Source organism: Onychomys torridus, chromosome 2 (assembly GCF_903995425.1).
Source record: "Onychomys torridus chromosome 2, mOncTor1.1, whole genome shotgun sequence".
Classification (NCBI taxonomy): domain Eukaryota; kingdom Metazoa; phylum Chordata; class Mammalia; order Rodentia; family Cricetidae; genus Onychomys; species Onychomys torridus.
The window spans coordinates 64,283,809-64,301,940 of record NC_050444.1 but is presented as its reverse complement, the minus strand read 5'-3'; the positions used below and the strand labels follow the sequence as shown (position 1 = coordinate 64,301,940).

At 49.3% G+C, this 18,132-nt stretch overlaps 2 protein-coding genes across 4 annotated transcripts; one reads left to right on the top strand and one right to left on the bottom strand.

Annotated features, from left to right (window-relative positions):
• Positions 1 to 10,953: 10,953 nt before the first annotated feature.
• Rgp1 (RGP1 homolog, RAB6A GEF complex partner 1) lies at positions 10,954 to 17,974 on the bottom strand. Of its 3 annotated transcripts, none has more exons than XR_004944168.1 (10): positions 17,592 to 17,974; positions 17,069 to 17,203; positions 16,558 to 16,694; positions 16,232 to 16,315; positions 15,985 to 16,134; positions 15,621 to 15,767; positions 15,289 to 15,416; positions 14,936 to 15,125; positions 11,645 to 13,628; positions 10,954 to 11,526 (listed from the first exon to the last, which is right to left on the bottom strand). XR_004944168.1 is itself a non-coding variant. In XM_036177202.1 (9 exons), the coding sequence occupies exons 2-9, from the start codon at positions 17,182 to 17,184 to the stop codon at positions 13,405 to 13,407; spliced, it is 1,176 nt and encodes a 391-aa protein (XP_036033095.1). In that variant the 5' UTR covers positions 17,185 to 17,203; positions 17,592 to 17,974; the 3' UTR covers positions 10,954 to 13,404. The 3 variants fall into 3 exon arrangements, 1 of the variants encoding a protein (XP_036033095.1); XR_004944169.1 differs by having other exon boundaries at positions 10,954 to 11,813; positions 12,028 to 13,628; XM_036177202.1 differs by having other exon boundaries at positions 10,954 to 13,628.
• LOC118577146 (microseminoprotein, prostate associated) lies at positions 11,899 to 13,265 on the top strand. Its single transcript, XM_036177205.1, has 3 exons — positions 11,899 to 12,384; positions 12,585 to 12,693; positions 12,998 to 13,265. The coding sequence occupies exons 1-3, from the start codon at positions 12,255 to 12,257 to the stop codon at positions 13,176 to 13,178; spliced, it is 420 nt and encodes a 139-aa protein (XP_036033098.1). The 5' UTR covers positions 11,899 to 12,254; the 3' UTR covers positions 13,179 to 13,265.
• Positions 17,975 to 18,132: the final 158 nt, after the last annotated feature.

Genomic DNA, 18,132 nt, shown 5'->3' with positions numbered 1-18,132 from the left:
AAGGGTAAAGGCCCCGAGCTTTGTCCCATTCCTCTCTGCCACTTCCAAGGCCCCCTTGAACCTGGGGGGGGGGGGGGTCAGAACCTCTAAAGACCTTACCAGCTCTATTGTTCGATGGCCCAAGGTGTAGAGTTGGCAGAGATACCTAGAAAAAATTGAGTGCTGCTTGCACTTAAATGCTTGAAAATGTTGAACTGAAGCTGGGCATGGTGGTGGCGCACGCCTTTAATGCTGGCAGAGGCACAGGCAGGAGGATCTCTGAGTTTGAGTCCAGCCTGGTCTACAGAGTGGGTTCCAGATGAACCGGGGCTACATGATAAGACCCTGTCTTAGCAAATAAAATAAATTTGAATAGTTTCCATGAAGTTGTCATATAATAGAAAAAAATGAATTGAGTTTTGTTAAATTTGCCTGACTCTCCTTATAACAATTTAACACCCCAAATGTCTGAACCTGTGCAAACAGTAACTTCTATATAAGCCATGATCTAACCTATACACACGGCCCAGATAAGCCACTCCCTAATCATTTTCACTTACTGTACCCTAACATCCATTTTTTTTTTTTAATTTATTTTTCCAGAGACAGGGTTTCTCTGTAGCTTTGGAGTCTGTCCTGGACTACCTCTGTAGCCCAGGCTGGCCTCCAACTCACAGAGATCCGCCTGGCTCTGCCTCCTGAATGCTGAGATTAAAGGCATGCACCACCACTGCCTGGCCAACCTAGCTTCCTTATTCAGTCTTCCTTGTCAAGCCAAAATTCCTCTCCATCGCAGTCATTTTTTAAAAATGCTCTTGTTCTACCTTCTGGAGCTAAAGCAAGGGAGTCCAGTCCATCCCGTCCACCCCCAGGAGAGAGCTCTCAAGTCTGCCTTACTATCTCTTCTCCCTTGCTCCTTCTTGCCATGAATAGTCCATGAAGATGACCTTCTGCTTCCTCCTTTCAGGTCTTCCAGCACCCACTCCCCAACACACACACACACACACACACACACACACACACACACACACACACATACCACACACATACATACCACACACACACACTACATACACACACACACACACTACATACACACACACACATACCACACACACACACATACCACACACCACACATACTACACACACATACACACACCACACACACACACACCACACATACTACACACACATACCACACACATACACACCACACACACCCATACCATACACCACACACACCATACACATACACACCACACACACACACACACACACTACATACACACACACTACACACCACACACACACATACCACACACCACACACACACACCACACATACACATACCACACACCACACACATACACACCACACACACACACACTACATATACACATACCACACACCACACACATACACACCACACACACACACACTACATATACACATACCACACACCACACACATACACACCACACACACACACCACACACACATACACACACCACACACACACATACCACACACCACACACACACATACACACCACACACACATACACACACCACACACCACACACACACAACAATCTATACTACATCATACACCACACACACAACCATAACACACTACCCCAACACACCTACACACACACACAACCATAACATACCAACACCATACATACACACCAACACACCACATACATACACCACACACACCACACACATACACACCACACACACCACACACTACATACACCACACCTACACACCACACACACATAACACACACCACACACACACACATACCACACAACCACAACACACAACACCACACATACACATACCACACACCACACACATACACACCACACGCACACACACACATATACACATACCCACACACACACACTACCACACCACACACACACACACACTACACACACTACACACCACACACACTACACACCACACACATACACACCACACACACACATACCATACACCACACACACCACACACATACACACCACACACACACACACTACATACACACACACTACACACCACACACACACATACACACCACACACACACACACACACACACACTACATACACACACACACATACCACACACACACACTACATACACACACACACACTACATACACACACACACATACCACACACACACACATACCACACACCACACATACTACACACACATACACACACCACACACACACACACCACACATACTACACACACATACCACACACATACACACCACACACACCCATACCATACACCACACACACCACACACATACACACCACACACACACACACACTACATACACACACACTACACACCACACACACACATACCACACACCACACACACACACCACACATACACATACCACACACCACACACATACACACCACACACACACACACTACATATACACATACCACACACCACACACATACACACCACACACACACACCACACACACATACACACACCACACACACACATACCACACACCACACACACACATACACACATACACACCACACACACACACTACATACACACACTACACACCACACACACACTACACACCACACACACACCACACATACACATACCACACACCACACACATACACACCACACACACACATACCATACACCACACACACCACACACATACACACCACACACACACACACACTACACACCACACACACACATACACACCACACACACACACCACACACACATACACACACCACACACACACATACCACACACCACACACACACACCACACATACACATACCACACACCACACACATACACACCACACACACACACACTACATATACACATACCACACACCACACACATACACACCACACACACACACACACTACATACACACACTACACACCACACACACACTACACACCACACACACACCACACACACACATACCACACACCACACACACCACACACATACACACCACACACACACACACACACACACACACACACACACACACACACACGGGTCTTACTCTAGTTCAGGCTGTACTGGAACTTGCTATCTAGCCCAGGCTGGTTTTGAATGCATAGTGATCCTTCTGCTTCAGCCTTCTGAGTGCTGGGATCACATTCATGAGCTACCAAACCCGGCTTCAATTCAACATTTTCAAGTATTTAAGTGCAAGCAGATTTTCATTTACTCATGGCTTTACCAGAACTTAGGCTAGATGCGTGCTCTTGCACAAACGGCTAGCTCAGATAATGACACGTAAACAGAAGCCACATTTTATTATTTGGCAACTATTCTTCCCAGGCTAAACAGTAGCTGCTCTCAGTGTATCAAAAGTAGATAGCTAAAGCTTTTGGTCCCAAGGAAATTATGGAGACATCTAGTTGTGGGGAGGGTATGAAGAAAACATTCAAGACTGAGACTCAGTGAAGTAGGAATCGGTAATGTAAATAGATAGAAGCATCCTGCCATCCAAGCTTGTGATCTAACCAGACTTCAGGGAAATACAATTCTCACCACTATGGAATCTGATTGCTATCGAGGCAATATGAAATAGCAGTGTTGGAACAAAAGCTTCATTCACTGTCTCTCACCAGACCCAATTAATCCCACGACCTCAGGAAGTCAGGGTGTGGTGTGGGCTGGGGTACCTTCTAGCGTAGGGACTAGGGGACACAGGGGTGTGAGAAGCATGACTTAGTCCCTCAGAAAAAAAGCAAGCAGCCCAGCCACTGGCCATGATGTCTGTGGGGGTGCTGAACCTTTATGGTTTCCTGTGCTTTGGTTGCCCTGGTAACCTGAGGCCTCCCTATTTGCGTTGGCATCAGAGGCCAAGAGAGGAAGCAGAGCTGGAGCACCAGGAAGACGTGCCGGGGGAAAAAATGTGGGCAAGGTAACAGTTATGGCACAGGAGGGTCATGCCTAGGACAGAAGAGTTTCTTGATTGCGGGTGGAAAGAAGTGTCGTATAAAATTCAGATCTCTGGATTTCACATCTAGCATTTCCAACTTAGCAGATCATCGAAGAGGTCAGGAGCCTGCAAGTTCATGAGGCTGTCTCCTACCAAGGGTGTCAAAGACACTAGGTTTTGTTTTGTCTTGTTTTAGGCAATGTCTTACAGTGTAACCCTGACTGACACAGTACTTACGTAGCCAAGGCTGGCCTTAAACTTGAGTCAACCCTCCTGCCTCAGCCTTCCAAGTGCTGGGGTTACAGACATGCTACCACCACTGGCCTGGAGATTATTTGAGCATTCCTCTGAAGAAATCTCTAACATTTTCTTTTCATTCCAGATCCTAAAGCTGAGACACACCTCAAAGCTACTCTGGTAGACTCTAAAGATAGTTCTTGGTCTGCTTTTTAAGTTTTGCATTTTTCTTTAAAAAACAAAATGATTTCTTGTTATTTCGTGTGTGTGTTTGCCTGTGTATATGTATGTGCATCATCTATGTACAGTGCTCACGGATCTGGAGTCACAGATGGCTGTGAGCTGCCACATGGGTGCTGAGAACCATGTCTGGGGCCTCTGCAAGAGCAGCCAGTGTTCTTGATTGCTGAGCCATTTCTCTGGCCCCTTATTTTCATCCAGTTCTGCTATTCTGAGGCTTACCATCCCTTTGCCAGTCTTCTAAGCACAAATATGCTCCGTCCACCGAGGACACAGCAGCTGTGTCCCTACGCTGTCACCTCGTGTCCCATCCTCCTTTCGTTCTCTTTAGTGACTCAAATCATTCTGTTGTCTCTTGTCCCCATCTCTGTTCCTATCTCTTTAATGAAATTCACAAACAGTAGTTTCTGGGGAGTTGGAAAGACAGCTCAGTGGCTGCTCAGCCAGAAGACCCAAATTTGATTCCCAGCACTTACCTGGCAGCTCACTGCCATCTCTAACCCCAGTCCCAGGGCATCCTATGCCCTCTTCTGGCCTCTGTGGGCACCAGGCACAAATTGGTGCACAGTCATAGGCAAAACACCCATACACATACAATAAAATTTAAAAACTAATTTTAAAAAGTAGTTTCTGGACTGAGAAGACAGCTCGGTGAATAAAGTGCTTGCTACACAAGTGTGGAGACCCACATTTAGCTCTCCAGCACCCTTGTAAAAGCCAGATGTGACGGTGTACCCCTATAGCCCCAGAACTGAGGAGACAGGGATAGGTGAATACAGTCAGTCTAGCAGAGCAGAAATGGTGAAGTGAGACACTCTGTCTCAAAAAGTAAGATAACTTCCTAGCATAGTGGGAAAGCAGATACAGATAGACCTCTGTGAGTTCAAGACCAGTCTGGGCTATAGGGAAAGTTTCAGGCCTAGCCAGAACTACATTGTGAGACTGTCTCAAACAAAATAAAACACCACAAAAACAAAACACAAAGCAAAAACAACCACAGAAACCAAATCATGTTGTAAAATAATCGTTGTGATCACTTTGGCAGCACATATACTGAAATTGGAATGATACAGAAGTTAGCCCCACTCTGAGCAAGGATGACATATAAATTCATGAACATTAAGCTGAGCAGTGGTGACACATGCCTTTAATCCCAGCACTTGGAGGCAGAGGCAGGCCAGCCTGGGCTACATAATGAGTTCCAGGACAGCAGCCAGAGCTACACAGAGAAAATAAAATAAATAAATAGTCTCAAAAACAAAATAAATAGATAAATAATAATATTCTCCCAAATTATTTCCAAGAGAAGAACTAAGAGAAAAATGCAGAGATGAGCAAAAAAAAAAAAAAAAAAAGGCCAGTATCACAATTTGGTAGTGACAAAAGCTATGTAACAGTCCAGCCAGCAGCCTCTGCCTCAGCTGGCAACAACCTGCTCCATTTAGTAGACAGCCCGGCAAACTGTTGTCAGCAATGAGCAGAAGTATAAACAAACAGAGACTGGAAGCCTTCTTAGTAATCTAGTTTTAAGTCTATTTTACGAAATAAGGGGCCAGGCAGTGGTGGCGCATGCCTTTAATACCTACCAGCACTCGGGAAGCAGAGGCAGGCAGATCTCTGTGAGTTTGAGGCCAGCCTGGGCTACAGAGTGAGTTCCAGGACAGCCAGGACTATTACACAGAGAAACCCTGTCTCGAACAAAACCATACACGCATGCACGCACTCACTTACTCACACAAAAATAGGGGTAGGATAGCCCTGGGAGGAATTAGGAGAGGTGTGGGGGAAATATGACCAAAATACATTGTATGTATGTGTGAAATTCTCAAAGAACTAATAAAAGTATAAGTAATTTACAAATGTAACAAAGGCAAGAGCTACAAATGGAATTTTAAGTGACCGTTATTACAATCAGGTAATGCAGCAGGGTAGAAAGAGAAAGCCCACAGATGAATAGGGATGTCAACAAGGACTAATGGTGGCTAGCCAGAGATTATTGGTGGGAAGAACTACCCCAAATGTAGTAACTTACAAGAAAAAAATAAAGTAAACATGACAATAATGGCTCCAGTGATACAGCGACAGGGTGAGAAATTTCAATGTGAACTTTCATTTTGAGACAAGAGGTCCCTCTATAGCTCAGGCTGGCCTTAGACTTATGGCAATCCTCCTGCCTTAGCCTACACCATACCCAGCCTCAGTGAGTCTGGACAGATCGTAGTTGCAGTCAGGGCTACAGAAGGAGCTTTCATAGTCTGTCAGAATATTGGGCTGTTTGGACACAGGAATTAGACACTCTCAGAAGTGTGCACCCTCATCCATGTTTCTGCTGTTCACCACAGCCTTACATCCTAACTCCTGAAACTCAGCCTCCTCAGTGAAGTTTCTTCAAGTGCATATGACTCCCCGCTCATCCTTCTCCAGGCTGAATACACAATGCCAAAAGAGGTTGTCTGTTAAACTTGTAACTATAAATTCAGCCAATGTCATCTTCTATCCCCAAAATGTATTTTGTTTGACTCTAAGGTGATATACTAAATATATATATATTTACATATATTTGCTTTGGGCTGTTATTTGTATGTATGCATATTATAGCATTCATGCACATATATGATGGCATCTTTGTTTGGGAAGCACTTAGGATCCAGTACCAGAATTAGGGAATTCTTCACACAGCGCTGACCATCAAGGCCAATTTAAAGAACCCATCAATAAGTTTTACTCTAATTCTAGACACATCATGTTGAGAGAAGAATTTACAGAAAATGTGAATCTAAAAATGCTTTTTTTTCTCCTTTTGAGACAAGTTCTTACTAGTCTAAGCCGGCCTTGAGCTATGTAGCTAAGGCTGAACTTGAACATCTGACCACCCTGCTTCCACCTCCTGAGTGTTGGATTACAGGCATGCACCAAGCCCAGATGGTCCTGGAGGAGATTGAACCAGGGCCTATGCACACTAGTCAAACTACATCTCCAGCCATTGAGAACTTCAATAAAATAATAATAATAATAATAATAATAATAATAATAATAATAATAGAAACACAAACATCTTTTACTGTATCTGGAGGAAGGATTTTAATGCAAGGAAAAGGTAACAGCTGTGGTAAAAGTAGTTTAGAAATGATCTAGAATAAAAAAAGCAGGTGATAGGAGAGGAAGGAAAGCAGAAATGGGGCATGCAGAGTAAACAACCAGAGCAGAGCTTTTTAGAGACCAAAAGACACATCAAAGAAAAACAGAGCATTTCAACAAGGGTGTTAAATGTGGAAAAGAGCCAAAGAGGGCCATGGGCTTTTAAAAAAGGGGGCACGAAGTAGTGGTGTATGTTGGCAAAAAGAAATGAAGAGATGAGAGGAAGGAGAAAATTTATAGCAGAGGAAGTTAGTGTGGAGTTTTCCTCTCAAGATGTCCAGCAGAGCAAGAAGAAATAAAAGCACGGAGCACTGGGAAGGAGGCAGGGCCGGGGTTGGAACACCATGAGACAGAGCAGCAGGGCCCAAAGTAGGGCATTTTCTTCTTTTCATTAACTGACCCAGATTTTCTTGTTTGGGGCCAAAGACAACCGCAGAGTAACGCTCTTTAAATGACAAAGATCCGAACCTTTGCAATTGCCTTTGGACAAGATAGCACAAATTATAAGGATCAAGATAGACTGTGTCCGTTTCTGAGACAGCACAAACAAATCCATTTTAGAAGTCACGGTAAGTGGCTGTCCTGTAGACACATGACTGTGAGTTGCAAACACAGCAACTTAGGGCTGCCTACCAGTCCACACTAGACAGTTGGTAACCTAGCACACATGGCGGGACTGTGACCTCCTTTTCTTTGCCTACTGGAATCCAATGCCCATCCCAAGGAATCTTTTACTTAGGTCAGAATGCACAGGATAGGCTAAAGGGCTGTGGAGGAAAAGTTACAGTTAAAAATAAAGACAATTAACTAAAGGAAAGGGAAGCAGAAGTGTGTTGCTGATAAGAACCAAGACGGATATGCAGGATTCAGTACAGTCCAAAAGCCCTGAGGAGCTCCAGATCAGAAAGAAAAACACTCAACATCACAGAGCCTATTTCCTTCTCTCTCTCTCTCTCTCTCTCTCTCTCTCTCTCTCTCTCTCTCTCTCTCTCTCTGTGTGTGTGTGTGTGTGTGTGTGTGTGTGTGTGTGTGTGTGTGTGTGTGTGTCTCCTGTCTGCTCTGGATTCACCAGTTCAAGATGATCTTCCTGCCTCGGCATCCCCATCCCAAGTGCCGAGAGAACATGCAGGAGCTGCCAGGTTCAGCCATATAATTAACTAATCTTTTAAAATGTTTTAAGGCTTATTCATGTGTATGAGTGTTTTCCATTTATGTATTTTTGCAAACCATGGGCATGCTGGGTGCCCAAAATCAGAAAAGGCTGTCAGATGTCCTGGTACTGGGATTATGAGTGGTTGTGAACATGTGGGTGCTGGGAATCAACCCCAGGTCTTCATGGTATAAATGCTCTTAAATCCCAAGCCATCTCTCCAGCCCCCATAAAACTAATCTTAATGAGCTAAGTTCTGGTATTAAGTCAAACACATAACATTGGTTTTCAATTTTTATTCAAGATTTTATTTTAAAATTCAGTTAAGAGTAAATTGTTTTTTAAGGTAGGGTCTCATTCTGCAGCCCAAGCTGGCCTCATGCTAGTGACAACCCAGTTTTCTCGGCACTGGGCTGGTTATATGGAAACAACCCTGTCTTACTTTGGGGGCCCGGGTCGGGGGTACTAAACGGCAGGCTGGTTACTACAGTAAACAGATTACTTCCTTTTCACACCATCCACTGCCTTTGCTGCGCCGGCCAACATGGTGGATGCTTTGCTCTCAGAAAGAAGCCGAAACCAGCCTGAGCCTCACCACCTGCGCCCCCCCCCCCCCCCCCCCCCCCCGTTTTTCTGGATCCTCCTCTCTCTAGGAAGACTGAAAGCCCTTTCCTCCGCCCATCCCCTCAAGTTTCCCAGGGGCTCTACCCTGCCTGGCTGTCTCTATTCAGAAACAAAGTGAATTTAGGGGCTTTGCATTTTGCACTGTGGTGCCAGCTGTGCAGAAAGCCCCTTCCATGATTTCTTTGGGCTCCTTTAAGACCCGCCCCTCCCCCAGCTCCAGACCTCACATCTCCCAGAGCCATGATCTTCAAAGGCCATGCTCTGTCCCATCTGGGCAAGGCAGGCAGCGTGGGGGTGACTCAGCCCCGGAATGTGCTCACTTCCCCACTCTGCACACCTGCCTGCACTGCTGGAACACAGCCTGGCCCACCACCAGCGGATGTTTTCCTTTCCCTGCACAGGTGGCTGGTGCCAACCCCTATTCCGACTCCCGCCCTGCCCCTTGCCCCAAAAGCTGCTCTCCCGAGACTCAGTGGGCTGTGCTTTAACTGCTGATACCCCTACACATCCACAGCAGTGCCCAGGCCATCCCCCTACACATCCTCAGCAGTACCCAGGCCATCAACCAGTTCGACATTGCCCTGCAACCTCAGAAAGTAATCCTGCTCAGCCCCAGACTCCTTCCAGAAGCCACATGCCTGCTTCATCTGCATTCCAGGAGGCTAATTCTCACTTCAAAGTTCACTGTGGGTCATACACCAATGCCCACTAGGTACCACTTCTGGACCCCCACTGCCTCCAGGATCTCTAGCTCCCCACTGGCTTCCTCTTCTAGTCAGTAGTTACCAAGAAAATACTGCATCAGCCTTCAGGTGGGTCCCCCGCAAAGCAGTGGTAGAGCTACCTGATGACAGACTGCTAAGCCCTGTGCTTGATACCTTTTAATCCCTACTCTAGCCAAGACAGCAAAGAGTCAAGGCCAGGCCACACCCAGGAGCTACCCTCGGTGTATCTTGCTAAGTTTTCCTTTCTTTCTGTCTTGACGCCCCCTCTGAAAGGGAATCTTGTTCTTTCACTCAATGGGGGGGAGGGGGGGACTTGGGGTGGAAACCCAGGACATTGAGATGGAAGGCAAGCACTCTATCAATGAACCACATCCCCCGGCCAAAGCAAAGGGTATCTTGGAGGATGACAGCTGAGGAATTAGAGGTGATGGTGACTGTTGAATGAAGATGGCAGGCAGGGAGGCTTCTGAAAAAGCCGCCAGAAATAGGTCCTATGTCTGTGCTAGGTGATGGAGTAAAGCTTGGCGTGAATGGACTACAGACTTGAATGGAAATCTGAGCAAACGTCTGTGAGCAGGAGCAGGATGGTTGGAACAACACTGGGCCTTGTGGGAAAGTGAAGTAAAAGAAGTCCAGTTTGATCAGGGCCTTAGTAACACAAACTACTACCACAAGTGCTCACAAAGGAGATTTGGGAGGGAGGGAGGGTAAGAGGTACCCTCTTCTCAAGGTACTAAGGTGGGGTAGGCGTCTTAATCAGCAGCAAGACCTTTCAAACCAGAGATGAGGGACGTCAGATGTCATGACTTGACACATTTGCTTTGTTTCTTTTTTTTTTTTTTTTTTTTTTTTTTTTGCTGAGGATCGAACCCAGGGCCTTGCACTTGCTAGGCAAGCGCTCTACCACTGAGCTAAATGCCCAACCCCACATTTGCTTTTGAAGGAGGCAGTAGGGTGGGTACCTTGGAGCTTAAATGTGCAAGGCAGAAGTTGGCCTAGAGAGTGCAGTCCCCAGTGGAGCTGCTTCCTGGCTTCCCAGAGGAAAGAACATCAGCATTTTGCCTCTGAGCTTTAGCCTCAATAAGTGGCTGTTTTCTGAGGGCCATGGGCCAAAGACGGTGCTAAGAACATCCCACATGCTACCTCAGGATGAGCCCGCAAGCTGGCGTTTCTACTCTCAATGTGCAGGTGAAGAAAGGCTGACAGAGGTGATGTGACTTTTGTGAGGCAGATGGCTAGTAAGAGTCACCACCCGCGTCCCAGCAGTCCGTCTACAGCCTTCCAGAGCCTGCAAAACTCAAAGAATGCCAAAGACTGAAGTCCATGAGGCCTTGTTCTGCCATGAGGAAAGAGGGGGCACCTCTGTGGAAGTGGGACAATTTCTATCCCGGTACTCAGAAGAGATGCTTCTCCTTGAGGTAGGGCATTGCTAGGCATGAGGCAATCTGGCACCTGCTGCCCATTTGGGGTAAAAAACAATGGAAAGTTTATCTTTGGGGTGCCTGTGGATGAACCCCTCTCCCACAGTGCTGGGGGTAGCCATTTCGCAGATGCATCGGGGACACCCTACCCCAGGAACTGAAGGAAACTGCTCTCCACTCCAGACCGGCCGGCTCTCCTGGAGTCTCTGGCAATTGCACCCTGCTGCTGCAGCGCCTTGGTTTGGCTGGGGCACAGGCTTAGCCATCCCCAGGAAATGCCTCCCTCCGGTCCAGGCAGGGATCCCAGCACACACACCCCTGGTGGTGGAGGGAGGGTTGATGGAATGCTTCCTCTCCGCAGGTCAAGGAGATCTGGGGACCACCTGGGGCCTTCAACCCTCCCCCTCCTGGCTGGGGTAGCGCCCAGGCCAGTGCCCCTTCCATGGCCACCTCCCTCCTCCTAGCTGTGTGGGGGCATGAATCAGCTCTCACAGCTTGTTAAAAGCTGGACCTCTTGTTTTCATGCCCTCACCTCAGGAAACGGAGTTACAGCCTGTCCAGTTCTACTCAGCAGGGGGCCAGGGTCCTCACTTTATAAACATCGCCAGCCTGTAAGAGCAGAGGGCACTGCCATGGTATGAGACAGGAGCCCAAGGAGAGAGAAACCCGAGAGTCAAGGAGCAAGGCAAGGGAAGCAGGGGATCTGGCCAGAGGAATCTGAACCCAAGCCAAGAAGGGTCTGAGAACTGAGCTGCAGGAATGGCATTCAGGATGCTCTGGGCTGGACAGGGCAAGGGGATCCTGGGAGGCTGGAGGATCATCAGCTTGGTGGTGTCTCTGCTCCTGCAGCACCCAGGAGTCAACAGCAAGTGTTACTTCCAAGCTCAAGGTAAGGCGGACTGATGCTTAAGGAGAGATGGGGTAGCTCAGAGATGACCCTATGTTCCAGTAGTCAGTCCTTCCATCTGTGAAACAGGAAGGACTAGAGAGGGCTAGTGCGCATGGCTTCTCTCCTACCCCAGACCAGAAGAGACCGCGGCCAACACTCCCAATTCTCACCTCCTAACAGAACAATTCATTCTTCCCTAGCCCCCTGCCACTATGACGGGAAATATTTCACCCTGGGTGAATCTTGGCTCCGCAAGGACTGTTTCCATTGTACCTGTCTGCATCCTGTTGGTGTGGGCTGCTGTGACACGTAAGTGACCAAGAATGGCCAGAGGGAATGCCACTGATGTGACTGAGCGATGGCCAGGGGTAACTAGATTTCTGGGAGGCAAGAATGAACAGAAGAGCATCATGCAACCGCAGATGTGAAGGCACCAACAAGAAAGGGAGTTGAGGTAGATCTGGAGGGACACACTCCTTCAATGGGACTAGAGAGCTAAGTTAGGGAGTCTGGGGGACACTAAAGGAGGCTCTTGGAGGATGGCTGAGAAGGAAGGGCATGCCGTAAAGGTGGCCGTTCGCTGTCCTGACTCTCCCAATCTTTGGCTTCCTAGGTCTCAGCATCCTGTTGACTTCCCTGCGGAGTGTGAAGTACGCCAGGAGGCAGGGACCTGTCAGTTCTCTCTAGTGCAAAAATCTGACCCTCAGCTGCCCTGCAAAGGGGGAGGACCTGACCTAGAATGGGGCTCAGCTAACACCCCTGTTCCTGGGGCTCCTGCTCCGCACTCCAGCTAAAGGATCACCCATCTGCTGACTGCTCACTGCTGCTGCCACTTCCAGGGAAACCACTAGCAGCTGCCAATTTACTCTGAATAAATAAATCAATGCTACAGCTGAAAGCCTGTTTCTCATCGCCTGTGCTGCGGGGGCCCCGTGTGGGAAAGCGGGCCCCACCCGAGTCCAGGTGTTGAGTTTCAGTATCTAGAAGAAATTAGTGCCACGGTGGGCATGTGGGCCAGTTTCAGATAGTTATACTGCTGGTGCTGGGGCCTGGGGCAGCATATGAGACCAGGGTGGGGCTTGTAGGAAGCACTTTGATGGGAAGGTCCCAGCTGAAGGTGTCTACAGGCACCTGCTCAGGCCCTGTCCAGGTTGCAGGTTCAGGCTGCTCCAATGGGGGCAGGAGGACCAGTCCTGGTTCTCGGGATGTTACAAACTCAAAATGCAATCGCCACTTCAAAGACACTGTGAAAGAAAAAGACAGAGGTAGATACTCTAAAACCATTGTTCTCAACCTACGGGTCACAACCCCCTATGGGTCAAAGGACCCTTTCACAGGGGTTGCCTAAGACTATCAGAAAAGAGAGATATTTACATTATGATTCATAACAGTAGCAAAATTACAGTTATGAAGTAGCAATCAAAATAATTTTAGGGTTGGGGTCCGCACAACATGAGGAACTGTATGAAAGGGGTCACAGTGTTAGGAAGGTTGAGAACCACTGGTCTAAAAGCAAGTAGGTCAGGTGTGGTGGCACACGCCTGTAATCCCAGTATTAGGTGAAGCCAGCGGAACCACAAGTTCAAGGTCAGTTTGATGCCAGCTGGGGTGACTACATGAGACCCTAATATCAAAAAAGGAAAAAAAGCAAGCAAGTGGTGGGTAGTAAAAGCCAATGACAGGATGTGGTTAGTAAATGAAAAAACAAAAACCCTCAGAACCATCAGGATGGCTCAGCAGGCTACGGGCACTTGCCACCTAGCCTGGTAACCTGACTTTGGTTCCTAGGACTCATATGGCAGAAAGAACCAGCTCCAGAAAGCTGTCCTCTGACCTGCACACACATGCTGTGGCCACCTGCCCAGATCCACACACAAAATACAATAAAGAAATGCATGTAAAATTCCCAGACTGGGTGTAATGGGGCAGGCCTTTAATCCCAGTGCTCAGGAAGAGGAAGCAAGTGGATCTCTGTGAGTTTGAGGCCAACCTGGTTTACACAGTGAACTCCAGGCCAGCCACAGTTATGGTGGAAACCTGTCTCTTTTTTTTTTAAAAGCCATGCAGTGGTGGCAAAGCCTTTTAACCCAAGCAGAGGCAGGTGGATCTCTGTGAGTTCGAGGCCAGCCTGGTCTACAGTGAGTTCTAGGACAGCCAGGACTACAAAGAGAAACCCTGTCTCAAATGAACAAAACAAGGAAACACAGGGCAAAAGCTTCGACCAAACATTTCTTTTTAAGAAGTCTGGCATGTTAACATGTTCACCAGAGATGCCACTAGGGACTGCAGCATCAACTCCTAGAAACACAAGGTCACAATGGTCAAAACTAGGTGGCTTGAAGTAAATGTGCTGAGGCCAGGAACAGTATTTCAAAGCCAGTGAGAGTTCAGGGGTCAGCACATCTAACAGACAGGGAAAGAGGACAGATGTGGGAAAATACGAAGGCTTGGGTATGTATGTCTGGAGTCTTAGGGATCAGGGCCCACGACACTGGACCTAAGCCCAGCATTTACTTCCCTACGCCTTCCTCTGAAAGAGTGGGGTGCTCACCAATGGCAGTGCAGAAGCCAGGGGTAGAGCAGAGAGGGATGGGCAGAGAGAAGCTGGTTCCAGTCGTATGCAGGCAGGACTCCTGGTGCCGGGCGTGAGTCACATGGGACACTGAAGGGGCAACTCCTGTCCCACGGCGTCGCTGGTATTCAGGCTGCACGCGCTCTTCAGTCTGCAGGCTTACTGAAAACTGGAAGATGTACCGCCGCAGACATTCGGAAACATGGACCGTAGGTGAGTGGCAGCTCTGAGGGACCCCGATTTCCACTCCTACAAACCACCCCTCTTTATGCAGGCCTCTCTTCCACCATAGCCCTCCAGGCCAAGCACAATAAAAGCTGGTCCTTTCTCACCTGCAAGCAAGCCACAGTTCCTTCCCCTAAGTTTAAGGTCCCCACCACGTCCTCGCCGAGTCTGTACACAGATTTGAAGATACCAAATGTCCCGACTTTCCCTCGGCCATCACTGATATTGTATAGATCTGCGGAGAATAGATATCAAAAGGCTACAGTTTACACCGGGGAAATCTAGACTGAGTCTTTAGAGGCCAAAATATGAAATTTTTCTTTATAATGGGGGCAAGATATTAGTGGCCCATGAGGGGATGTGGTAGACAGGAGACGTTTTCAGACAGGAATACACTAAGGGAAGGGCTGGATCAGGGCAGTTATGAAAGGACTCTCACGGAGACTGCGGCAGGAGGTGAGGGCCATGAGGCGCTCCCCAGCCAGCTCAGCTAGCCATGAATCCTTCTTCCCACTCTCATCCTCCTCTAAGAACGGACTGGATGGAGCCACAGCCTCGTCTTGGGGAAAGTGGACATCCTGAAGACCTAGAGAGAATGAGCAGAGGGAATGCTGGGAGGGATCAGAGATGCGGACAGAGAGTTGGTTTCAGAGTCCAGCCTGAGGAGGCTGCCGGGGAGCCACGCTGTAAGGTCTACATCTCAGCTTACTCTCCACCTCATCCCCAGCACTAACGCCAGGAGTCCCTACAGGTCCTCTTGGCAAGCCTCTGCCCCAACCCGTCCCTCTAGGAACCCGACTCACCAGTCAGCACAAGAACTCTCAAAGGGACTCTGAGTAAAGTGATGGGTGAGTTGACGCGCTGGCAGCCAATGGTCAGTTTGTAGACGTACTTGACCGACTGACCCCGAAAGGAAGGTGGACCCTCCGTGGGCAGCACTTCGCTGTAGGAATCTGGTTGGGAAAATAGTAGTCAGGGCAGCTAGAGGCAGCCGGGCCCTCCCTCCAGGACACTTAGAAGGCAATTCCAGGCTGGGGGACAATTACTCACATGATTTGGACTCTCCAGGTTCTAGCCTCAAGTCACAAAACAGAATTTTTGGTGGAGTAGAAAGGATGCACTGACCCCTTTCACCTATGAAAAATAAGAAAGACTGTAGTTAAATGACTCCACTGTCCATTACTGACCAGCAAGTGGAGGTAGAGAAAACTGCCAACTCTTTCTGTTGTAATATGGGAACAGTCTTACGGCCCCATATCAACAGTTACCTCCTCCTACAGCGGTGGTGTGTTGGTGACTACATCATATAAGAACTTAACTTTACCCTGGGTGACAATGGCTTCCCCTCCCTCCAAGACAAATACTCTATCTCTCACCTCGGTGTGGCAGAAAGACAGTCTGGCTGTCGGGCTGCACATCTGGCTGACTGGAGTCGGGGGGTGGCAGTGCTACCCGACTCTCACTGGCATGGAACTGGCAGTGGATCTGGGCACTGGCCCAGGCCAGAGCCTCACTGTGGAAGAGGAAAAAGAAGGAATGAGAAGATAGTCCCTGACTTCACAAATGCTTTCCTGCCGACTGTCTGACCCGACCACCAAGGTGAGATGACTGACTGTCTTAGTGACCAGGGGATCCAGAACCCCCAAAGTGAAACCATTACACAATGCAAAGTGCATCAAGTTCAAAGAGGGAGGAGGAGGAGAGGCGGGTAGGGGGCCGTGGCATCCACGCCTTGGTGGAAGAGCCCCTCCCTACAACGAGCGCGTTGAGCAAGGAGGAGGTGACCGTAGTGCAGTTACAGGACAACCAAAGCTCTGATTTAGAAGGAGCGAGCGATACCAGGCTTCCTCCCGGAAGGGCCACCACCTTCAGTACCAGCATCCCCACCTGGATGCAGAAGTGGCGGTCGGGGGCAGGGGATTAGTGACAGTCACTAAACATTCCAGAGCCTCCCCCGCCAGAAATACAGGACCTCGACTCAGCTCAGCCACCACTTCAATCATGGCAGCTCCAGAACCAAATCTAGAAGGAAACACACAGTGCCAGAAGTCAGTACCGGGGAAAGAAGGAAGAAGTGCCTGGGACCTAGGGTTATGTCTCGATCTGGGCCCCAGGGGGCAAGAAGTAGGATTTTTCAAGTTTCGGTGCGGGTGGGGAGCGCTGGGATTTGGGGAGCTGGCAGGCGGGTTGGATGGGCGACGGGTGCTGACTCTCTACTGCCTGCGCGTCGCTCTTGCCCCGGACCTCTCTGAGTCCAGAGTCGGACTAGGCCCCCTGCGCCGCCACCCACAGGCTCCCAAGGCCTGCCTCTGTCCCCGCTTCCCTCGAGGCTCCACATCCTAGCCCAAGACACCGCTGCGCGTCACGACTCTGGATACAAGCGCGGACGCTGACAGATGGAGGTCCTCACCTGCCCGCCCCTCCGAGACCGGCTCGGAGATCGGTGGCGTCCGCGGTGCCAGCGGCGCGGCAGAGGCGGGACTTCCTTTGTCACACTGCAGCGTTGAGGCACCCCTTCCGGTCCGACCTGTGGGGTGCTTCCGACCGGAAGGGGCTCGGGTGGTCCCTGGGCTGCGGGTCACCCTCCCAGCGGTGGCACCTGAGCGCGGGCGCTGGGGATCCCGGCCGGAGGGACCCGGTACCCAGCCCTGGAGACCCTGGAGCGGCGGCCGGGGGCGGGGCCGAGGGTCTCCGGGAGCTGCCGGGCGGGTCCCAGGGGCGGTGCTTTGCGGGCAGGTACCGCGGCTCCGCCCCCGTCCGCCGAGCCGGTCGGCCTTCGGCCGGGCGAGCTGATCGCCGCGGCCCAATGACAACAAGGCCCAACCCTTCCCGCCTAGGATCTAGAGACGCGACCCAAGGGAGCCCGCGGCTACTTTATTGCTGTGGCCACTGCCACTGCAGCCAGAGCTCTCTGACTTTACACGGACACCAGCTTCCTACGGCTTTCCCCA